Source organism: Nerophis ophidion, linkage group LG29 (genome assembly GCF_033978795.1).
Source record: "Nerophis ophidion isolate RoL-2023_Sa linkage group LG29, RoL_Noph_v1.0, whole genome shotgun sequence".
Classification (NCBI taxonomy): Eukaryota; Metazoa; Chordata; class Actinopteri; order Syngnathiformes; family Syngnathidae; genus Nerophis; species Nerophis ophidion.
The window spans coordinates 9,868,081-9,884,622 of NC_084639.1; the positions used below are offsets into that span (position 1 = coordinate 9,868,081).

Consider the following 16,542-nt stretch of genomic DNA (forward strand, 5'->3'; position numbering starts at 1 on the left):
CACCCGAACGCCTCCCTAGGGAGGTGTTTAGGGCACGTCCAACCGGTAGGAGGCCACGCGGAAGATTATGTCTCCCGGCTGGCCTGGGAACGCCTCGGGATCCCCCGGGAAGAGCTGGACGAAGTTGCTGAGGAGAGGAAAGTCTGGGCTTCCCTGCTTAGGCTGCTGCCCCCGCGACCCGTCCTCGGACAAGCGGATGGATGGATCTTGTATCAAATTATCTTTTAAATTACCAATTTTGATGATCGTGGTTTATAAACTTGCTAAATAATACCACCGTCTTGTTCTTAATGAACAAGGCATATGTTGATTATTATGGTGGTACATGGAGAGCCAAGTGTTTTCTGAGGTGGTACTCGGTGACAAAGGTTTGAGAACTGCCGATCCAAATGATACAAGGATGCATCGAAAATAAGTGCTAATCAAAGATCCTTTATTCGACAGGAGTTCTGCTGTTTGAAAGCAACAAAATATGGTTTCAGATGCTTTAGGATATGATTGCTCTGCTGTTTTTTTTAAGGCCCTAGTGCAGAAACACCATTCCAAGATCATCTACTGTATGACAGGAGCAAGCGCTCTGCTGTTTTTACCGACCTATTGCAAAAAATGTTTTTAAGCACATGCTGCAAAAAAACATTTACCAGCGATCCTTTTTTTTCACAGGAGCTCTTGGATGTTGGATCCAATATTCTTTATACAAGAGCGATGCTCTTTTAAGGCAGTGGAAATTGGAGTGCTCTAGTGTTTTTTAGGGACTGACTGCAAAAAAGTTCTCCTAAAAAAAGTACAAGCACTTGTAAAATGCACAGACGAATGGTTGTTGTTGATGTTGTTATTATTACTGAGTGAGTGACGTCAACCAATTGAAGGACAGCAAAAACATGCTGTGGGGTTTTGTCCTCTCCAGACTCCAATCCCACTGCCATGTGGCCTCTAAGCGTCTACTGCCATCTACTGGAGGAGCTTCACACTGCGGCCTTTAAGATGAAAAGTGTAGCTGCCATTATGATGTGCAGTGATGTTTTCTAATGACCGCAAGTCTTTAACTATACAAAGTATTTCATTGGTTGGAGTCCGTGCTTTTGCATGATATACTAGTTACTATGGTCATCTAATGAGTTATTATGGTAAACTAATTAGTTAGTATGGTAATCTAAGTCACAGCGGGGATTTATTTTTTAGTAAGTAGGAAGGAGGTAAATGTTCTTTGCAAACCCCGTTTCCATATGAGTTGGGAAATTCTGTTAGATGTAAATGTAAACAGAATACAAAGATTTGCAAATAATTTTCAACCCATATTCAGTTGAATTTGCTACAAAGACAACATATTTGATGTTCAAACTGATAAACATTTTTTGTGTGTGCAAATAATCATTAACTTTAGAATTTGATGCCAGCAACACGTGACAAAAAAGTTGAGAAAGGTGGCAATAAATACTGCTCATCAAACACTTATTTGGAACATCCCACAGGTGTGCAGGCTAATTGGGAACAGGTGGGTGCCATGATTGGGTATAAAAAACAACTTCCCAAAAAATGCTCAGTCTTTCACAAGAAAGGATGGGGCGAGGTACACCCCTTTGTCCACAACTGCGTGAACAAATAGTCAAACAGTTTAAGAACAAAGTTTCTCAAAGTAGCAATTGCAAGAAATTTAGGGATTTCAACATCTGCGATCCATAATTTCATCAAAAGGTTCAGAGAATCTGGAGAAATCACCCCACGTAAGCGGCATGGCTGGAAACCAACATTGAATGACCTTCGATCCCTCAGACAGCGCCGTATCAAAAACCGACATCAATCTCCTAAAGATATCACCACATGGGCTCAGGAACACTTCAGAAAACCACTGTCACTAAATATAGTTGGTCACTACATCTGTAAGTGCAGGTTAAAGCCCTACTATGCAAAGCGAAAGGCATTTATCAACAACATCCAGAAACGCCGCCGGCTTCTCTGGGCCCCAGATCATCTAAGATGGACTGATGCAAAGTGGAAAAGTGTTCTGTGGTCTGACGAGTCCACATTTCAAATTGTTTTTGGAAATATTTGACATGGTTTCATCCAGACCAAAGGGGAAGCGAACCATCCAGACTGTTATCGACGCAAAGTTCAAAAGCCAGCATCTATGATGTTATGGGGGTGCATTAGTGTCCAAGACCTGGGTAACTTACACATCTATGAAGGCACCATTAATGCTGAAAGGTACATACAGGTTTTGGAACAACATATGCCGCCATCTAAGCGCCGTCTTTTTCATGGACGCCCCTGCTTATTTCAGCAAGACAATGCCAAGCCACATTCAGCCCGTGTTACAACAGCGTGGCTTCGTAAAAAAAGAGTGCGGGTACTTTCCTGGCCCGCCTGCAGTCCAGACCTGTCTCTCATCGAAAATGCGTGGCGCATTATGAAGCGTAAAATACGACAGTGGAGACCCTGGACTGTTGAACGACTGAAGCTCTACATAAAACAAGAATGGGAAAGAATTCCACTTTCAAAGCTTCAACAATTAGTTTTCTCAGTTCCCAAACGTTTGAGTGTTGTTAAAAGAAAAGGTGATGTAACACAGTGGTGAACATGCCCTTTCCCAACTACTTTGTCACGTGTTGCAGCCATGAAATTCTAATTGTTCCAGGTCTGGAAGCTATAGCCTGGAATGCCAGGTCTCCACGGCTTTTAAAACAAGTTTTCGGGATCTTTAGAAGACCCTGGCCTGAAGACCAGATCCTGCGCCCTGAAGAGTAGGGGGATAACAATTTAAAGTTAAATTACCAATGATTGTCACAAGCACACTAGGTGTGGTGAAATGTGTCCTCTGCATTTTATTAATCCCCTTATTCACCCCCCTGAGAGGTGAGGGGAGCAGTGGGCAGCAGCTGTGCCACGCCCGGGAAACCTTAGACTTAGGTCAGACTGATTAGAAAAATAAGTACTACCCAAATGTACTACATAAGAAGGGACTCATAAATCACTGGTGAAAAATAGACAATTTTGTAGTGCTAAAATAAACTAAAATGGTAATGTTTCCTAACTAAACTGTCAATAAAATAGGGGCATAACAACATGTACTCAGGACTAAAATTTTAAACTCAATGCGGAATTTAACTGGAAGCCAGTGAAGACCCTTCGTGTTCATATTTCTCGGTGCTTGTTGCATTTTTGTTGCGTTTTGCTTCATTGTAAAATATGGCGATGGAGAGGGTGTGTGACGCTCATATGTTGTCAATATTCAGTGTTTTATCCTTCATAGTTAATATTGTAAATGCCCCATTGTGTACATTCTAGGTTGCTTATTCAGTAGAACATTTTTTTTAAATGCCATTCGTTGTTTTTTTTTGTCATAACGTTTTTAGCATTCAATCAGACATTATTGTGAGGTTTTGTATTAGTGTCCCTAAAAATCAGGCCGCCGGACACATTTTTTTTCTCTAATTTTGGCCCCCGAGTCAAAATAATTGCCACTGAACCAATGCTTTATTATAATAAGACTATCCATCCATCCATTTCAACTGCTTATCCCTTTCGGGGTCGCAGGTTGATAAAAAAAAAAGATTGTCTCAAACTCATTCATAATTTATTGCTATATGTTAAAAATGTCCAGTACAAGAATGCATTATTATTGTTTACAAAAATGTTTTTTTGTTTGTTTTTTTACAGACAAAGTAAAAATACAAACGAAACACGAAAACATTTTTTATTTTTTTTTATTTTTGAATTTTGAGGGTTTGTTTAACTTTTTTGTTTCGCTTTTTGTCCCCCAGCTCGCTGGCGAAGAATGTGAGAGTTGGATTACGCTGCAGGAGATGTCGTACCAATTTTATTTAGAAGAAGAGTCAGTGGTGGAGATTTGCATCGTCCCTTTCTGCTCACATGTGCTGCGAGTCCATGATGTCCAGGTACTTGGCCTCGATCACCCGCGGAAGTACGCTGGTCCTGCAGACAAACGGCACAAAGGTTGGCACACTGGCATATACATGGATACTAACGAGTACATGTTTCTCCATTTACACACACAGACACACACGGCTGTCCATTTACACACACGCACACTGCACATTTACATGAGGATCTATGGAAATTTCAGTTTGTCCACTTACACACAAACACACATACTGCAAATTTACTTGAGGATATATGGACATTTCAGTTTGTCCATTTACACACACATGTACGGCAAATTTACATGAGGATATATGGACATTTCAGTTTGTCCATTTACACACACATGTATGGCAAATTTACATGAGGATATATGGAAATTTCAGTTTGTCTCTCACACACATTTTACAAATTTACATGAGGATATAATGTACATTTTCAGTTTGTCCATTTACACACACAAACGTACTGCAAATTTACATGAGAATATATGGAAATTTCAGTTTCTCCATTTACACACACACTGCAAATTCTAAATAAGGAAATATGGAAATTTCAGTTTGTCCATTTTGACACACACACACTGCAAATTTACATGAGGATATATGAACATTTTATTTTGTCCATTTACACACACACACACACACACACACGTACTGGAAATGTACATGATATAATGTAAATGATCAGTTTGTCCATTTACACACACACACGTACTGCAAATGTACCTGAGGATGAATGGAAATTTCAGTTTGTCCATTTACACACACACACACATGTACTGCAAATGTACAAGAGGAAATAATGTAAAAGTTCAGTTTGTCCATTTACACACACAGACACACACAGCCGCCAAAACTTACATGAGGATATATGGAAATTTGAGTTTGTACTTTTACACACACACTGCACATTTACATGAGGATATATGGACATTTCAGTTTGTCCATTCACACACACACACTGCATATTTACATGAGGATATATGGACATTTCACTTTGCCCATTTACACACATGTACGGAAAATTTACATGAGGATATATTGACATTTCAGTTTGTCCATTTACACACACACTGCAAATTTAAAGGAGGATATATGGAAATTTCAGTTTGTCCATTTACACAAACGTATTGCAAATTTACATGAGTATATATGGAAATGTCAGTTTGTCCATTTACACACACACACATACTGAAAATTTACATGACAATGTATGGAAATTTCAGTTTGTCCATTTACCAACACACACGTACTGAAAATTTACATGACAATATATGGAAATTTCAGTTTGTCCATTTACACACACATGTACGGCACATGTACATGAGGATATATGGACATTTCAGTTTGTCCATTTACACACGTACTGCAAATTTACATGAGGATATATGGAAATTTCTGACAATGTCTGAATATGAACAGACTGATCACTATATTTATCTGTGTATGGACCAACATATAAATAACGTAACACATAATGTTACACAAACATCTGCATTTTCATTAATGTAAACGACACAATGCAAACGTCTGTGTGTCCATTCGCATACGCTTATAATGTACATGCCTCCACAGTCCACTTATATACTCACACAATGCAAATTTGGTGTAAACATTTTTAACCATTTAAGGTCTGTTTCTCCAATTACTTAAAGGAAATAATGGAAACGTCTGTCCATTTACATACACTGATATACTCATCAGTCCTTTCATATTCGAACATACACGTAACGCGAACATCTGTTTTTCCATTTATGCAAACGACACAATGCACACGTCTGTCCATTTGAATATTCTGATAACGTAAACGCCTAACAGTCCTTTCATATACTCACACAATGCAAATTTAGTCTATTCATTTACATAAACAATAATGCAAAGGTCTGTTTGTCCATTTACTTCAACGAAATAATGAAAATGTCTGATATAGTCAACAGTCCGTTCTTATTCAAACATTTATTCATACATAGCGTAACGCAAAGATCGGTATTTCCATTTATGTAAACGACACAATGCAAAACGTCCGTGTGTCCGTTCGCATACGCTGATAATGTACATGCGTATCTGCAGTCCATTTATATACTCGCACAATACAGATTTTGTCTAACCATTTGCATACGAATGATCTGAACGTAAATCTGTTCTTTTGAAAACACAAAGAATGCAAACATCTGTCCCTTTAGATTTTTGTGATCGTAAGTCAAACAATTGTCTGTACTTTTACCCAAAGCGATCCGTCAGTCCACTTACACACTGATAATTCAAACGTTGGTTAGTGTATTTACTTTGGGAAGATCGGGTATGTTTTTTATTTTTCCAATAAATGCTTGCTGTACACAAACGTAACGTGAGCGCATGACCATTTACACACACGTGACGCAAACATCGGTATGTCCATTCATACAAACTGTTCACAGGTCAGCTTACACATAGACACACAAACATTATGCACACGCACATAAACACTTGCCTATCCATTGACGCGTGCGTCCCCAAAAAAAAATCATACCAAAGGTGTTCTATCGGGTTCAGGTCAAGACTCTGTGCAGGCCAGTCAAGTTCATCCACACCAGACTCTGTCATCCATGTCTTTATGGACCTTGCTTTGTGTACTGGTGCACAGTCATGTTGGAAGAGGAAGGGGCCCGCTCCAAACTGTTCCCACAAGGTTGGGAGCATAGAATTGTCCAAAATGTTTTGGTATCCTGGAGCATTCAAAGTTCCTTTCACTGGAACTAAGCGGCCAAGCCCAACTCCTGAAAAACAACTCCACACCATATTTCCTCCTCAACCAAATTTCACACTCTGCACAATGCAGTCCGAAATGTAGCGTTCTCCTGGCAACATCCAAACCCAGACTGGTCCATCAGTTTGCCAGATGGAAAAGCGTGATTCATCATTCCAGAGAGAGCGTCACCACTGCTCTAGAGTCCAGTGGCGACTTGCTTTACTTTACACTCATGTATCCCACACTTTGCATTGGACTTGGTGATGTATGGCTTAGATGCAGCTGCCCGGCCATGAAAACCCATTCCATGAAGCTCTCTGCGTACTGTATGTGGGCTAATTGGAAGGTCACATGAAGTTTGGAGCTCTGTAGCAATTGACTGTGCAAAAAGTCTATGCGCTTCAGCATCCACTGACCCCTTTCTGTCAGTTTACGTGGCCTACCACTTGGTGGCTGAGTTGCTGTTGTTCCCAAACTCTTCCATTTTCATATAATAAAGCCGACAGTTGACTTTGGAATATTTAGGAGTGAGGACATTTCACTACTGGATTTGTTGCACAGGTGGCATCCTATGACAGTTCCACGCTGGAAATCACTGAAAGCGGCTCATTCTTTCACAAATATTTGTAGAAACAGTCTCCATGCCCAAATGCCTGATTTTATACACCTGTGGCCGGGCCAAGTGATTAGGACACCTGATTCTCATCATTTGGATGGGTGGCCAATTACTTTTGTCAAAATAGTGCAAGTCCCATTTCCATTTGTGTCAGCTGACACCCACCAAGTTAAAAGCTGTAAAGGTGTCCTCACCTGATCGGGACGAGCAGGATCATCAGGAGGGGGAAGACCATCTTCATGTAGGGCAGGGGATACATGCCAAAGGCACACAGGATGACCAGCTGGATCATCTGTATCCCCGTGAAGTAGTGGACCTTCCTCTGGGGCACACGGCGGATGTAGTGGGTCGGGGGATAGGCGGTCTACGTGAGGGTTAAAAAAAAAAGTAGAAAACCATTGACCAATACTGGACAGTATGCATATGACCATCGTAGGAGACAAGAGTTTATCCAATGGGAGACTGAGGGCAGCATAATACTGCAGCCTTTAGCGCTAAGCTTGTTGTGTTCATATATCCGTGTTAATTAATCTCAGTGTTAATACTAACACAGAGATTCGGAAACATGTTGGCATATTAGCTAATGCTAATGACGCTAACTTGACTACATTACGATAGCTCATACAAATATCCATAAAACACTCCTGCACACACGGGACGCTTTAGTAAGTAATAATTGTTTTGGTTCTATTGTAAAACTTACAAATTTTGTTTGGATTGATGACTTAAGAATCCATTAGAGTAGAAACGCCCCACTCTAGTTACTGCACTTTTAAGGACTACCGGTAAATGGAAGGATACTGCAGTGAGTGAACTCGTCCAAAAGATGGCGCCATAGCACAAACAACCAAACACCCTCTTGTAGGGGTGTAACGGTACACAAAAATGTTGGTTCGGTACGTACCCCGGTTTAGAGGTCACGGTTCGGTTCATTTTCGGTACAAAAAGAAAACTACAAAATATACATATTTTTGGTAATTTATTTACCAAATTTGTAAACAATGGCATAACCTTGAATTGATTAACGTGGACCCCGACTTAAACATGTTGAAAAACTTATTCGAGTGTTACCATTTAGTGGTCAATTGTATGGAATATGTACTGAACTAAGCAATCTACTAATAAAAGTTTCAATCAAAAACATACGTATACACACAGGGTTCATTGCCAGGGTTATTGTGGTCAACATGTATAAAATAAAAACTAAATATGGTTTCTTAACAAAACCTTTCTATATATAAAGTGCTTTTTTTGATTGATTGATTGAGACTTTTATTAGCCTGGCTATCTTGCCAGTAAGAGGACATATGGGCTTATTGTTCTTCCACCATAGAAGTGGGTCAAAATCTAGTTTTTAATGCAATATAAAGTTAAAGTACCAATGATTGTCACACACACACTAGGTGTGGTGAAATGTGTCCTCTGCATTTGACCCATCCCCTGGATCACCCCCTGGGAAGTGAGGGGAGCAGTGGGCTGCAGTGGTGCCGCGCCTGTGAATTATTTATGGCGATTTAACCCCCAATTCTAACCCTTGATGCTGAGTGCCAAGCAGGGAGGCAAAGGGTCCCATTTTTTCATAGTCTTTGGTATGACTCGGCCGGGGTTTGAACTCCCAAACTACCGATCTCAGGGCGGACACTAACCACTAGGCCACTGAGTAGGTCTGGCCAATATGGACTTAAATCTGCTGCTATAAAAACATTTGTTATTGCTTTAGCCCTGCCTGACTCGCCGAGGAGAGGCTGCTTGAATGCGGTGGTGACTATTCAAATGGGTTAGCATGTGTTATGAGAGTAGCGTATGTGTGTGTGTGGCCCTTTAATATGTGACGCCAGTGAGTGTGTGGGCGAGCGAGGTGAGGGAGTTTAGTGCGAGTGCGGGAGTGGCTGGTGTTTTGTTGGGATTGGCTGTGTGCAAGATCTCAATAAAGCCACGATTTGCAACTAATCGCCGGACTGTTCATTTACCCTGGAGTAGAATGAAGGGCGTTGCACCCAAGAATACATCAGCCCTGGAAGAGTGTCTCTCCTGCGCTGCTCGACTACGGTCTGGGAGCCGGAAGCAGGAAAGGTGCAACACATGTTTGACTTGTTGTCAGAAGCAGCTGCTGAACAATCTCGGCAAACCTCCGTCCTCCATTGTTGTATCGCGCAGCCAAAGTGTTCCCAAACGGGAGATCTTAACTAGGCAGGAGGGTCTTCCAACTCTGGCTTTTACATGTTGTCGTAGCCCGGTCGCTGCTAGCATGTGTACTCGTTCGGTACACATCCGAACTAAACCGAAACCCCCCCTACCGAAACAGTTCAATACAAATACACAATACACGTACCGTTCCACCCAAACCCTCTCGGTGTATTTGCAGGGTTTCCCACACATTAATTTATTTGTGGTGGCCCGCCACGAAAGAATTACTGCCGCCACAAATAAAAAAATAAAAATAAAAATAGGCGACCCCGAAAGGGAATAAGCGGTAGAAAAAGGAAGGAAGGAAATAAAAAATAAAAAAATATATATATATTTTTTTCGGCTTTTAACTCGCTCAACCACTCATAAAAGCAATGGGACTCTGTCTGTGAATGGAGCTTGTAGTTACATATTATATAAATATGTATATAAATATGTACATAAAGTGTTGTAATTATATTCCAACTCCGCGTTCTTCTTGGTCATCGCCGTCGCCGCTACCACAACCGCCCCCCCGCCGCCCGACCACACCACCACAAATAGATGCCTGACCTGATGGAAACACTGATTTGTTTGTTTTTTAACTTTTTATTTTGGCCGTTGGCAAACAAAAAATTGTAAGTTAACCGCACAGTCTTATATGCCGCAGGGTTTAAAGTGTAGGAAAATAGTAGCGGCTTATAGTCTGTAAATTACGGTATTCACGTTTACATTGTTCTTTATGGGGAAATGTTTCACTATACAAACTTTTGGGTTTGCAAACCATCTTCAAGAACCAATTAGGTTTGTAAATGGAGGTTCAAAATGTTGATGGCTCCTGCATTTTGAGCACAACACATGGGGGCGCCAGCGGGTGGGTGTTGTTAATTTACTGCCCGCTAATCAATGCACATGAAAAATGATGTCCAGACAGGCCGCCTTGCCATCCATCCGTCTTACGCACCTGTTCTTTCATCAGCAGGGCCATGCGGTCCACCATCTGGTTCCCGTCCAGCGACGTGGCGGCGATGTAGAGAAAGAGCCCGTAGAGGACGGGCTTGGGTATCCACTGGAGAGGAATGGGCAGCATGAAGGCAGACAGGCCGATCAGGATGTTGGCGGCCAGCGAGGTCAGGCGTGTCTCCTTCACGCTGACGATACTGGTAGGCATCAAGGAAAAAAACAAAAACAAAGCTTTGTCAGGGATTTTTTTATTTTGTTTTTTTTACTTCAAGCCATCCTTGAGACGCTCATTATCGACATTCCGAGACAAAAGGAGTAAATATTTTCACTGGCGTGGGTTTGTTTGTTTTTCTGCCACCTTCTGTCTGCAGGGTTTGGCAGACCTGTTGTGGAAATCTGAAAAAGTGCCTTAATTTTACTTTAAAAGTTCACTATTATACCTCGACTAACTTAGATGAAGTTGTAACAGTATTATGTGTGTGGGAGGAAGGGGGTCTCTGGTCGCAAAACGTGGAAAACATCTACAGCAGGGGTCCCAAACATGCGGCCAGCGAAAAATTATTTTGCGGCCCGCACCTTGATGTAAATATTTATTGTTGGTGCGGCCCAATAAAAACTTTAAGGGGGCACCGGGGAGGCACTGCCTTTATAGTCCTCTACAACCTGTTCTAACGGCGTGCCAGCCTAGCCACATGCTGTATTTGGCTTTCAGAGACGCGGCCAGCGTGTGCAAGACATAGTTGATCAACAGCCACACAGGTCACACTGAGGGTGGCCGTATAAACAACTTTAACACTGTTACAAATATGTGCCACACTGTGAACCCGCACCAAACAAGAATGACAAACACAATTTTGGAGAATATCCGCACCGTAACACAACATAAACACAACAGGACAAATACCCAGAATCCCATGCAGCCATAACTCTTCCGGGCTACAATATACACCCCCGCCTCCCCAACCTCGCCTCCTATTGTAACCCGGAAGAGTTAGTGCTGCAAGGGGTTCTGGGTATTTGTTCTGTTGTGCTTATGTTGTGTTGCGGTGCGGATGTTTTCCCGAAACATGTTTGCCATTCTTGTTTGGTGTGGGTTCACAGTGTGGCGCATATTTGTAACCATGTTAAAGTTGTTTATACGGCCACCCTCAGTGTGACCTGTATGGCTGTTGATCAAGTATGTCTTGCAGTCACTTCCGTGGCTCTGCAGAAGCCTCATATGATATGTGGGTAAGCCGGGATACTGTTTGTATGGTGGAAAAGTGGACGAGACGGCAGGTTGTAGAGGACGCTAAAGACTGCCATCACGGCACACCCTTAATTCTGATAACCGGGTGAAAACCGGGACAATGTTAGCCCCGGGAGAATGTCGGGAGGGGCACTGATATTCGGGTGTTTGCCGGAAAGATCGCAAGAGTTGGCAAGTGTGTTGTTACGGCGTGAAAGCCATATAAAGAAGGTGAATTCATTAAAAAGTGCATGTTAGATTTTTTTAAGAAATATTTTCTCGCGGCCCAGTTTCTGCATCCAGAGGCCCCCAGGTAAATTGAGTTTGAGACCCCTGATCTACAGCAAGGGTGTCAAAGTCATTTTCATTGAGAGCCACGTAGCAGTTATGGCTCCCCTCACAGGGTCGCTTTTAACAGCATATACACTATATTGCTAAAAGTATTTGGCCACCTGCCATTCCTAACCCATAGGGTTCAATATGATGTGGGTCCACCTTTTGCGGCTATTACAGCTTCAACTCTTCAGCGAAGGCTGTCCACAAGGTTGCGGAGTGTGTTTATAGGAATTTTCCACCATTCTTCCAAAAGCGCATTGGTGAGGTCACACACTGGCGTTGGTCGAGAAAGCCTGGCTCTCAGTCTCCGTTTAATTAATCTCGAAGGTGTTCTATCTGGTTCAGGTCAGGATTCTGTGCAGGCCAGTCAAGTTTATCCACACCAGACTCTGTTGTCCATGCCTTTATGGACCTTGCTTTGTGCACTGGTGCACAGTCATGTTGGAAGAGGAAGGGGCTCGCTCCAAACTGTTCCCACAAGGTTGGGAGCATGGCAGTGTCCAAAATGTTTTGGTATCCTGGAGCATTCAAAGTTCCTTTCACTGGAACTAAGGGGCCAAGCCCAACTCCTGAAAAACAACCTCACACCATAATTCCTCCTCCACCAAATTTCACACTTGGCACGATGCAGTCCAAAATGTACCGTTCTCCTGGCAACCTCCAAACCCAGACTCGTCCATTAGATTTACAGATGGACACCTGTTTGTAGTAACAGTCTCAATGCCTGAGTGCTGGACTTTATACACCTGTGGCCGGGTCAAGCGATTAGGACACCTGATTCTGATCATTTGGATGGGTGGCCAAATACTTTTGGCAATGTAGTTTATATTCATTTGCCTATTGCATATTTTTCTGGACACTTTCAAAAAAAGATATGTAGATTTTAGAGTAAAAAAAAAAAACTGGCAAATCAGCCACCAGAATTTTACTGTAAAATGTTTTTTTTTTTTTTTTTTACAACATATTGGAAAAACAGCACCACTGTTTTTTATTGTGAAAAAATGGCAGCTTACTCACCAGAACTTCACTGTATAATTTACGGTGGATTTTTACATTACTGTAAATATATATATTTTTTATTTTATTCTGGCGAATGAGCTGCCAGTTTTTTATCGTAAAAAAGCACAAAAAAATATTTACAGTAATACATGGTAAAAATGACCGTCGATTTTTATGTAAAAAAAAACAGTCAGTCACCAAAATTTTACTGTTAAAAATCTGGTGGTAGAATGTCCAATTTACAGTTATATGCTGAAAACAAAATCCAACCAGGATCTATTGTCATATTTCAACAATTTGATGGATAATTTGCTTTGAAATCGAGCAGATGTTGAAGTGCATCCGTTACATATCGGATATTTTCTCTTAAAGTTGAATGTCTCACACTTGACTGTCCTTAGTTTTATTCTGCTTCTAAAAGTGTATTTTGCCTACTATGCAACACGTATTCTTTTTTTTTTTAATTCTTATAAAAATAAAGTGGATTGGATTGTAATATTCGCGTTTAAAATGTATGAAATTCCATGCAGTACATGTGTTTTTTTTCTATCAAAATGGAGAGAATGACTTCGACGTGTATTATTTCCAGGTGTTTGTGGGACACATTAAATAAAGTGGCAGGCCAGATCTTGAGTTTGACACCTGTGATTAGAGATGTCCGATATTATCGGCCAATAAATGCTTCAAAATGTAATATCGGAAATTATCGGTATCGGTTTCAACCTCCCGATTTTCCCAGGAGACTCCCGAATTTCAATGCCCCCTCCCGAACAACATTATTGGGGACTCCCAGACAACATTATTGGGGGCGTGCCTTAAAGCGTCTTTTACAACCTGTCGTCACGTCCGCTTTTCCTCCATACAAACAGCGTGCCGGCCCAGTCACATAATATATGCGGCTTTTACACACAGAGTGAATGCAAGGCATACTTGGTCAACAGCCATACAGGTCACACTGAGGGTGGCCGTATAAACAACTTTAACACTGTTACAAATATGCGCCACACTGTGAACCCACACCAAACAAGAATGACAAACACATTTCGGGAGAACATCCGCACCGTAACACACATACCTAGAACCCCTTGCAGCGCTAACTCTATATACACCGAGTATGCTCTGGTATACTCTGGACTGAAGCCGTGTGCCTTCATTGTTGTTGTAGCTGTTGTTTTGAGGCATGTTTAAAAAAAAAAAATGCACTTTGTGAAAGTCAAAGTATAGTATTTCCCATAGTTGTAGTGGGTATTAGGATGATTTCAGGGAGAGCATGTCCAAAATTCCAAGCTGCTGTTTTGAGGCATTGTCACGCCAAATTTCTTCCCCCCTACAAAAACTCCCACCCCCCATTTACTTCCGGGGTCATGTTTCCTCTTACGTCAGGAATATCCTCAAGTTAATTTGTCCGATTAATACACACGTTTTGTTAACGCTATATTATAAAAATATAACGCTATATTATAAAAATATAACGCTATGTTATAAAAATACAGATGTTTTGTTAACGCTATATTATAAAAAATAACCAAAAAAAGCCTGGAGGAAGAAGAATACTGAGTCGCATCCCAAGAACACCATCCTACTGTGAAGCATGGGGGTGGAAACATCATGCTTTGGGGCTGTTTTTCTGCTAAGGGGACAGGACGATTGATCCGTGTTAAGGAAAGAATGAATGGGGCCATGTATCATGATATTTTGAGCCAAAACCTCCTATCAATGAGAGCTTTGAATGGTTGACCAAATACTTATTTTCCACCATAATTTACAAATAAATTCTTTAAAATTCCTACAATGTGAATTCCTGGATTTTTTTTCACATTCTGTCTGTCACAGTTGAAGTGTACCTATGATGAAAATTACAGACCTCTGTCATCATTTTAAAAGTGAGAGAACTTGCACAATTGGTGGCTGACTAAATACTTTTTTGCCCCACTGTATATTGCTTATATTTAATCAGTTTGATCCTGATCAAGCATAAGTGTGTTAAGGTTGCTTGATTTTTGGCGGGGTTTTTTTTTTAGGCTTGAGGTTTGACGCACGTGGTGTAGACGTGGCCGTCCTCCACGTGCTGCTCCACTTTGGCCAGCTGGCGGGCGTGCAGCGAGGAATGCGGGAAGGCGGCGTGCATCCATGGCAACCCCAGACAGGACATGAGGATGTTGATGAGGCCCGTCAGCACCAAGTCCCAGTGGAATGCCGTGCCCTTGAGCAGCCTGGGACAGACAATGGACAAGGTTCAAAGGTTAGTTTTTTTTTTCCCAACATTTGCAAGACAGGTGGTGGTCACGCTGGTGCCTCAACTTAAGAGTGTTTTGAGATAAGAGCAGCCTCTCAGCTAATTGTTGCGCCTTAGGTTACAAGCAAAAAATTAAAGCTGCAAGCAGCGATGGACGGGACCGACTTTGGCTGCTGCCCCCGCGACCCAAACCCGGATAGGCGTTAAGGAAAATTTTGTTTTGAAGGGGTTTTTGCCAACTTCCTGATGATTTTTGCTGAAGGATGTCAATTATAAAAATGTAGGTCTCAGTGAGACCTACATAGAGGTTTCATGTCTCTCCGACATTCCTACCGGAAGTTACAGGCAGTTTCGTCTGTGTTTTATTCCTAGGGGCGCTAGAGCGCAATTTTGAGTTTTGGGATTTGATTTTGTTTTAGATCGCAATTTTCACCAGTCCTGATGTGTGTGTCCAGTTTGGTGAGTTTTGACGCATTTTAAAGGGGTCAAATTACAGCTCAAAGATGCAAAAATTTTATTTTTTAGGAAACTTTGCGCAGGGGTTCTTTGAAGGTGCGTAAAATTAGAGTTCCAAGCATCCCCGCCATTATTTGTTGTAGCAAATGTAAAATCTGCTCAAAACATCCGGTTTACTGGCTCGCATTAGCTTCTAGCTAGAGATCTGAATAACTTTGATTATTTCCCTAGCGTGGGAAAGAGGAACGGTGTGAAGGACAGTGCTGAAAAGACAAAGTGAAAGTGATATTCATTGAATTAAATGAAAAAAAAATCATCAAACACATGATTCCAGCGAGTCACTGCTAGTCTGCACCGTACTGAAGCCAACAAGGTTAGAATAAAAGTATGGAAAAGCTGCTGATGTTGTGTTTGACAAAAAAGCAGCTGAAAGGAGATACCGTAGAAGTCCATTCTCCAAAGTATATTCTGTACATTTAATATTACCGTATTTTTCGATGTTAAGGTCACACCTGCCGAAAATGCATAATAAAGAAGGAAAAAAAGATATATACGTCGCACTGGAGTATAAGTCGCAATTTTGGGGGAGATTTATTTGATAAAACCAAACACCAAGAATAAACATTTGAAAGGCAATTTAAAATAAATAAAGAATAGTGAACAACAGGCTGAATAAGTGTACGTTATATGACGCATAAATAACCAACTGAGAAGGTGCCTGGTATGTTAACGTAACATATTATGGTAAGAGTCATTCAAATAACTATAACATATAGAACCTGCTATACGTTTACCAAACAATATGTCACTCCTAATCGATAAATCTTATACGTCTAGTCTCTTACGTGAATGAGCTAAATAATATTATTTGATATTTTATGGCAATGTGTTAATAATTTCGCACATAAGTCGCTCATAGGTATAAGTCGCACC

At 41.3% G+C, this 16,542-nt stretch overlaps 1 protein-coding gene across 2 annotated transcripts in view; it reads right to left on the reverse strand.

Moving 5' to 3' along the window:
• Nucleotides 1–3,799: 3,799 nt before the first annotated feature.
• Nucleotides 3,800–16,542, reverse strand: part of LOC133546255 (solute carrier family 4 member 11-like) — a 112,568-nt gene continuing 99,825 nt past the window's right edge. For both annotated transcript variants that reach the window (XM_061892168.1, XM_061892169.1), the window contains 4 exons: nt 14,957–15,130; nt 10,356–10,551; nt 7,420–7,589; nt 3,800–3,933 (listed from right to left, as the gene is read on the reverse strand). In XM_061892168.1, coding sequence (XP_061748152.1) covers nt 3,867–3,933; nt 7,420–7,589; nt 10,356–10,551; nt 14,957–15,130 — 607 coding nt within the window. In that variant the 3' untranslated portion in view covers nt 3,800–3,866. The remainder of the gene's footprint in view (nt 3,934–7,419; nt 7,590–10,355; nt 10,552–14,956; nt 15,131–16,542) is intronic.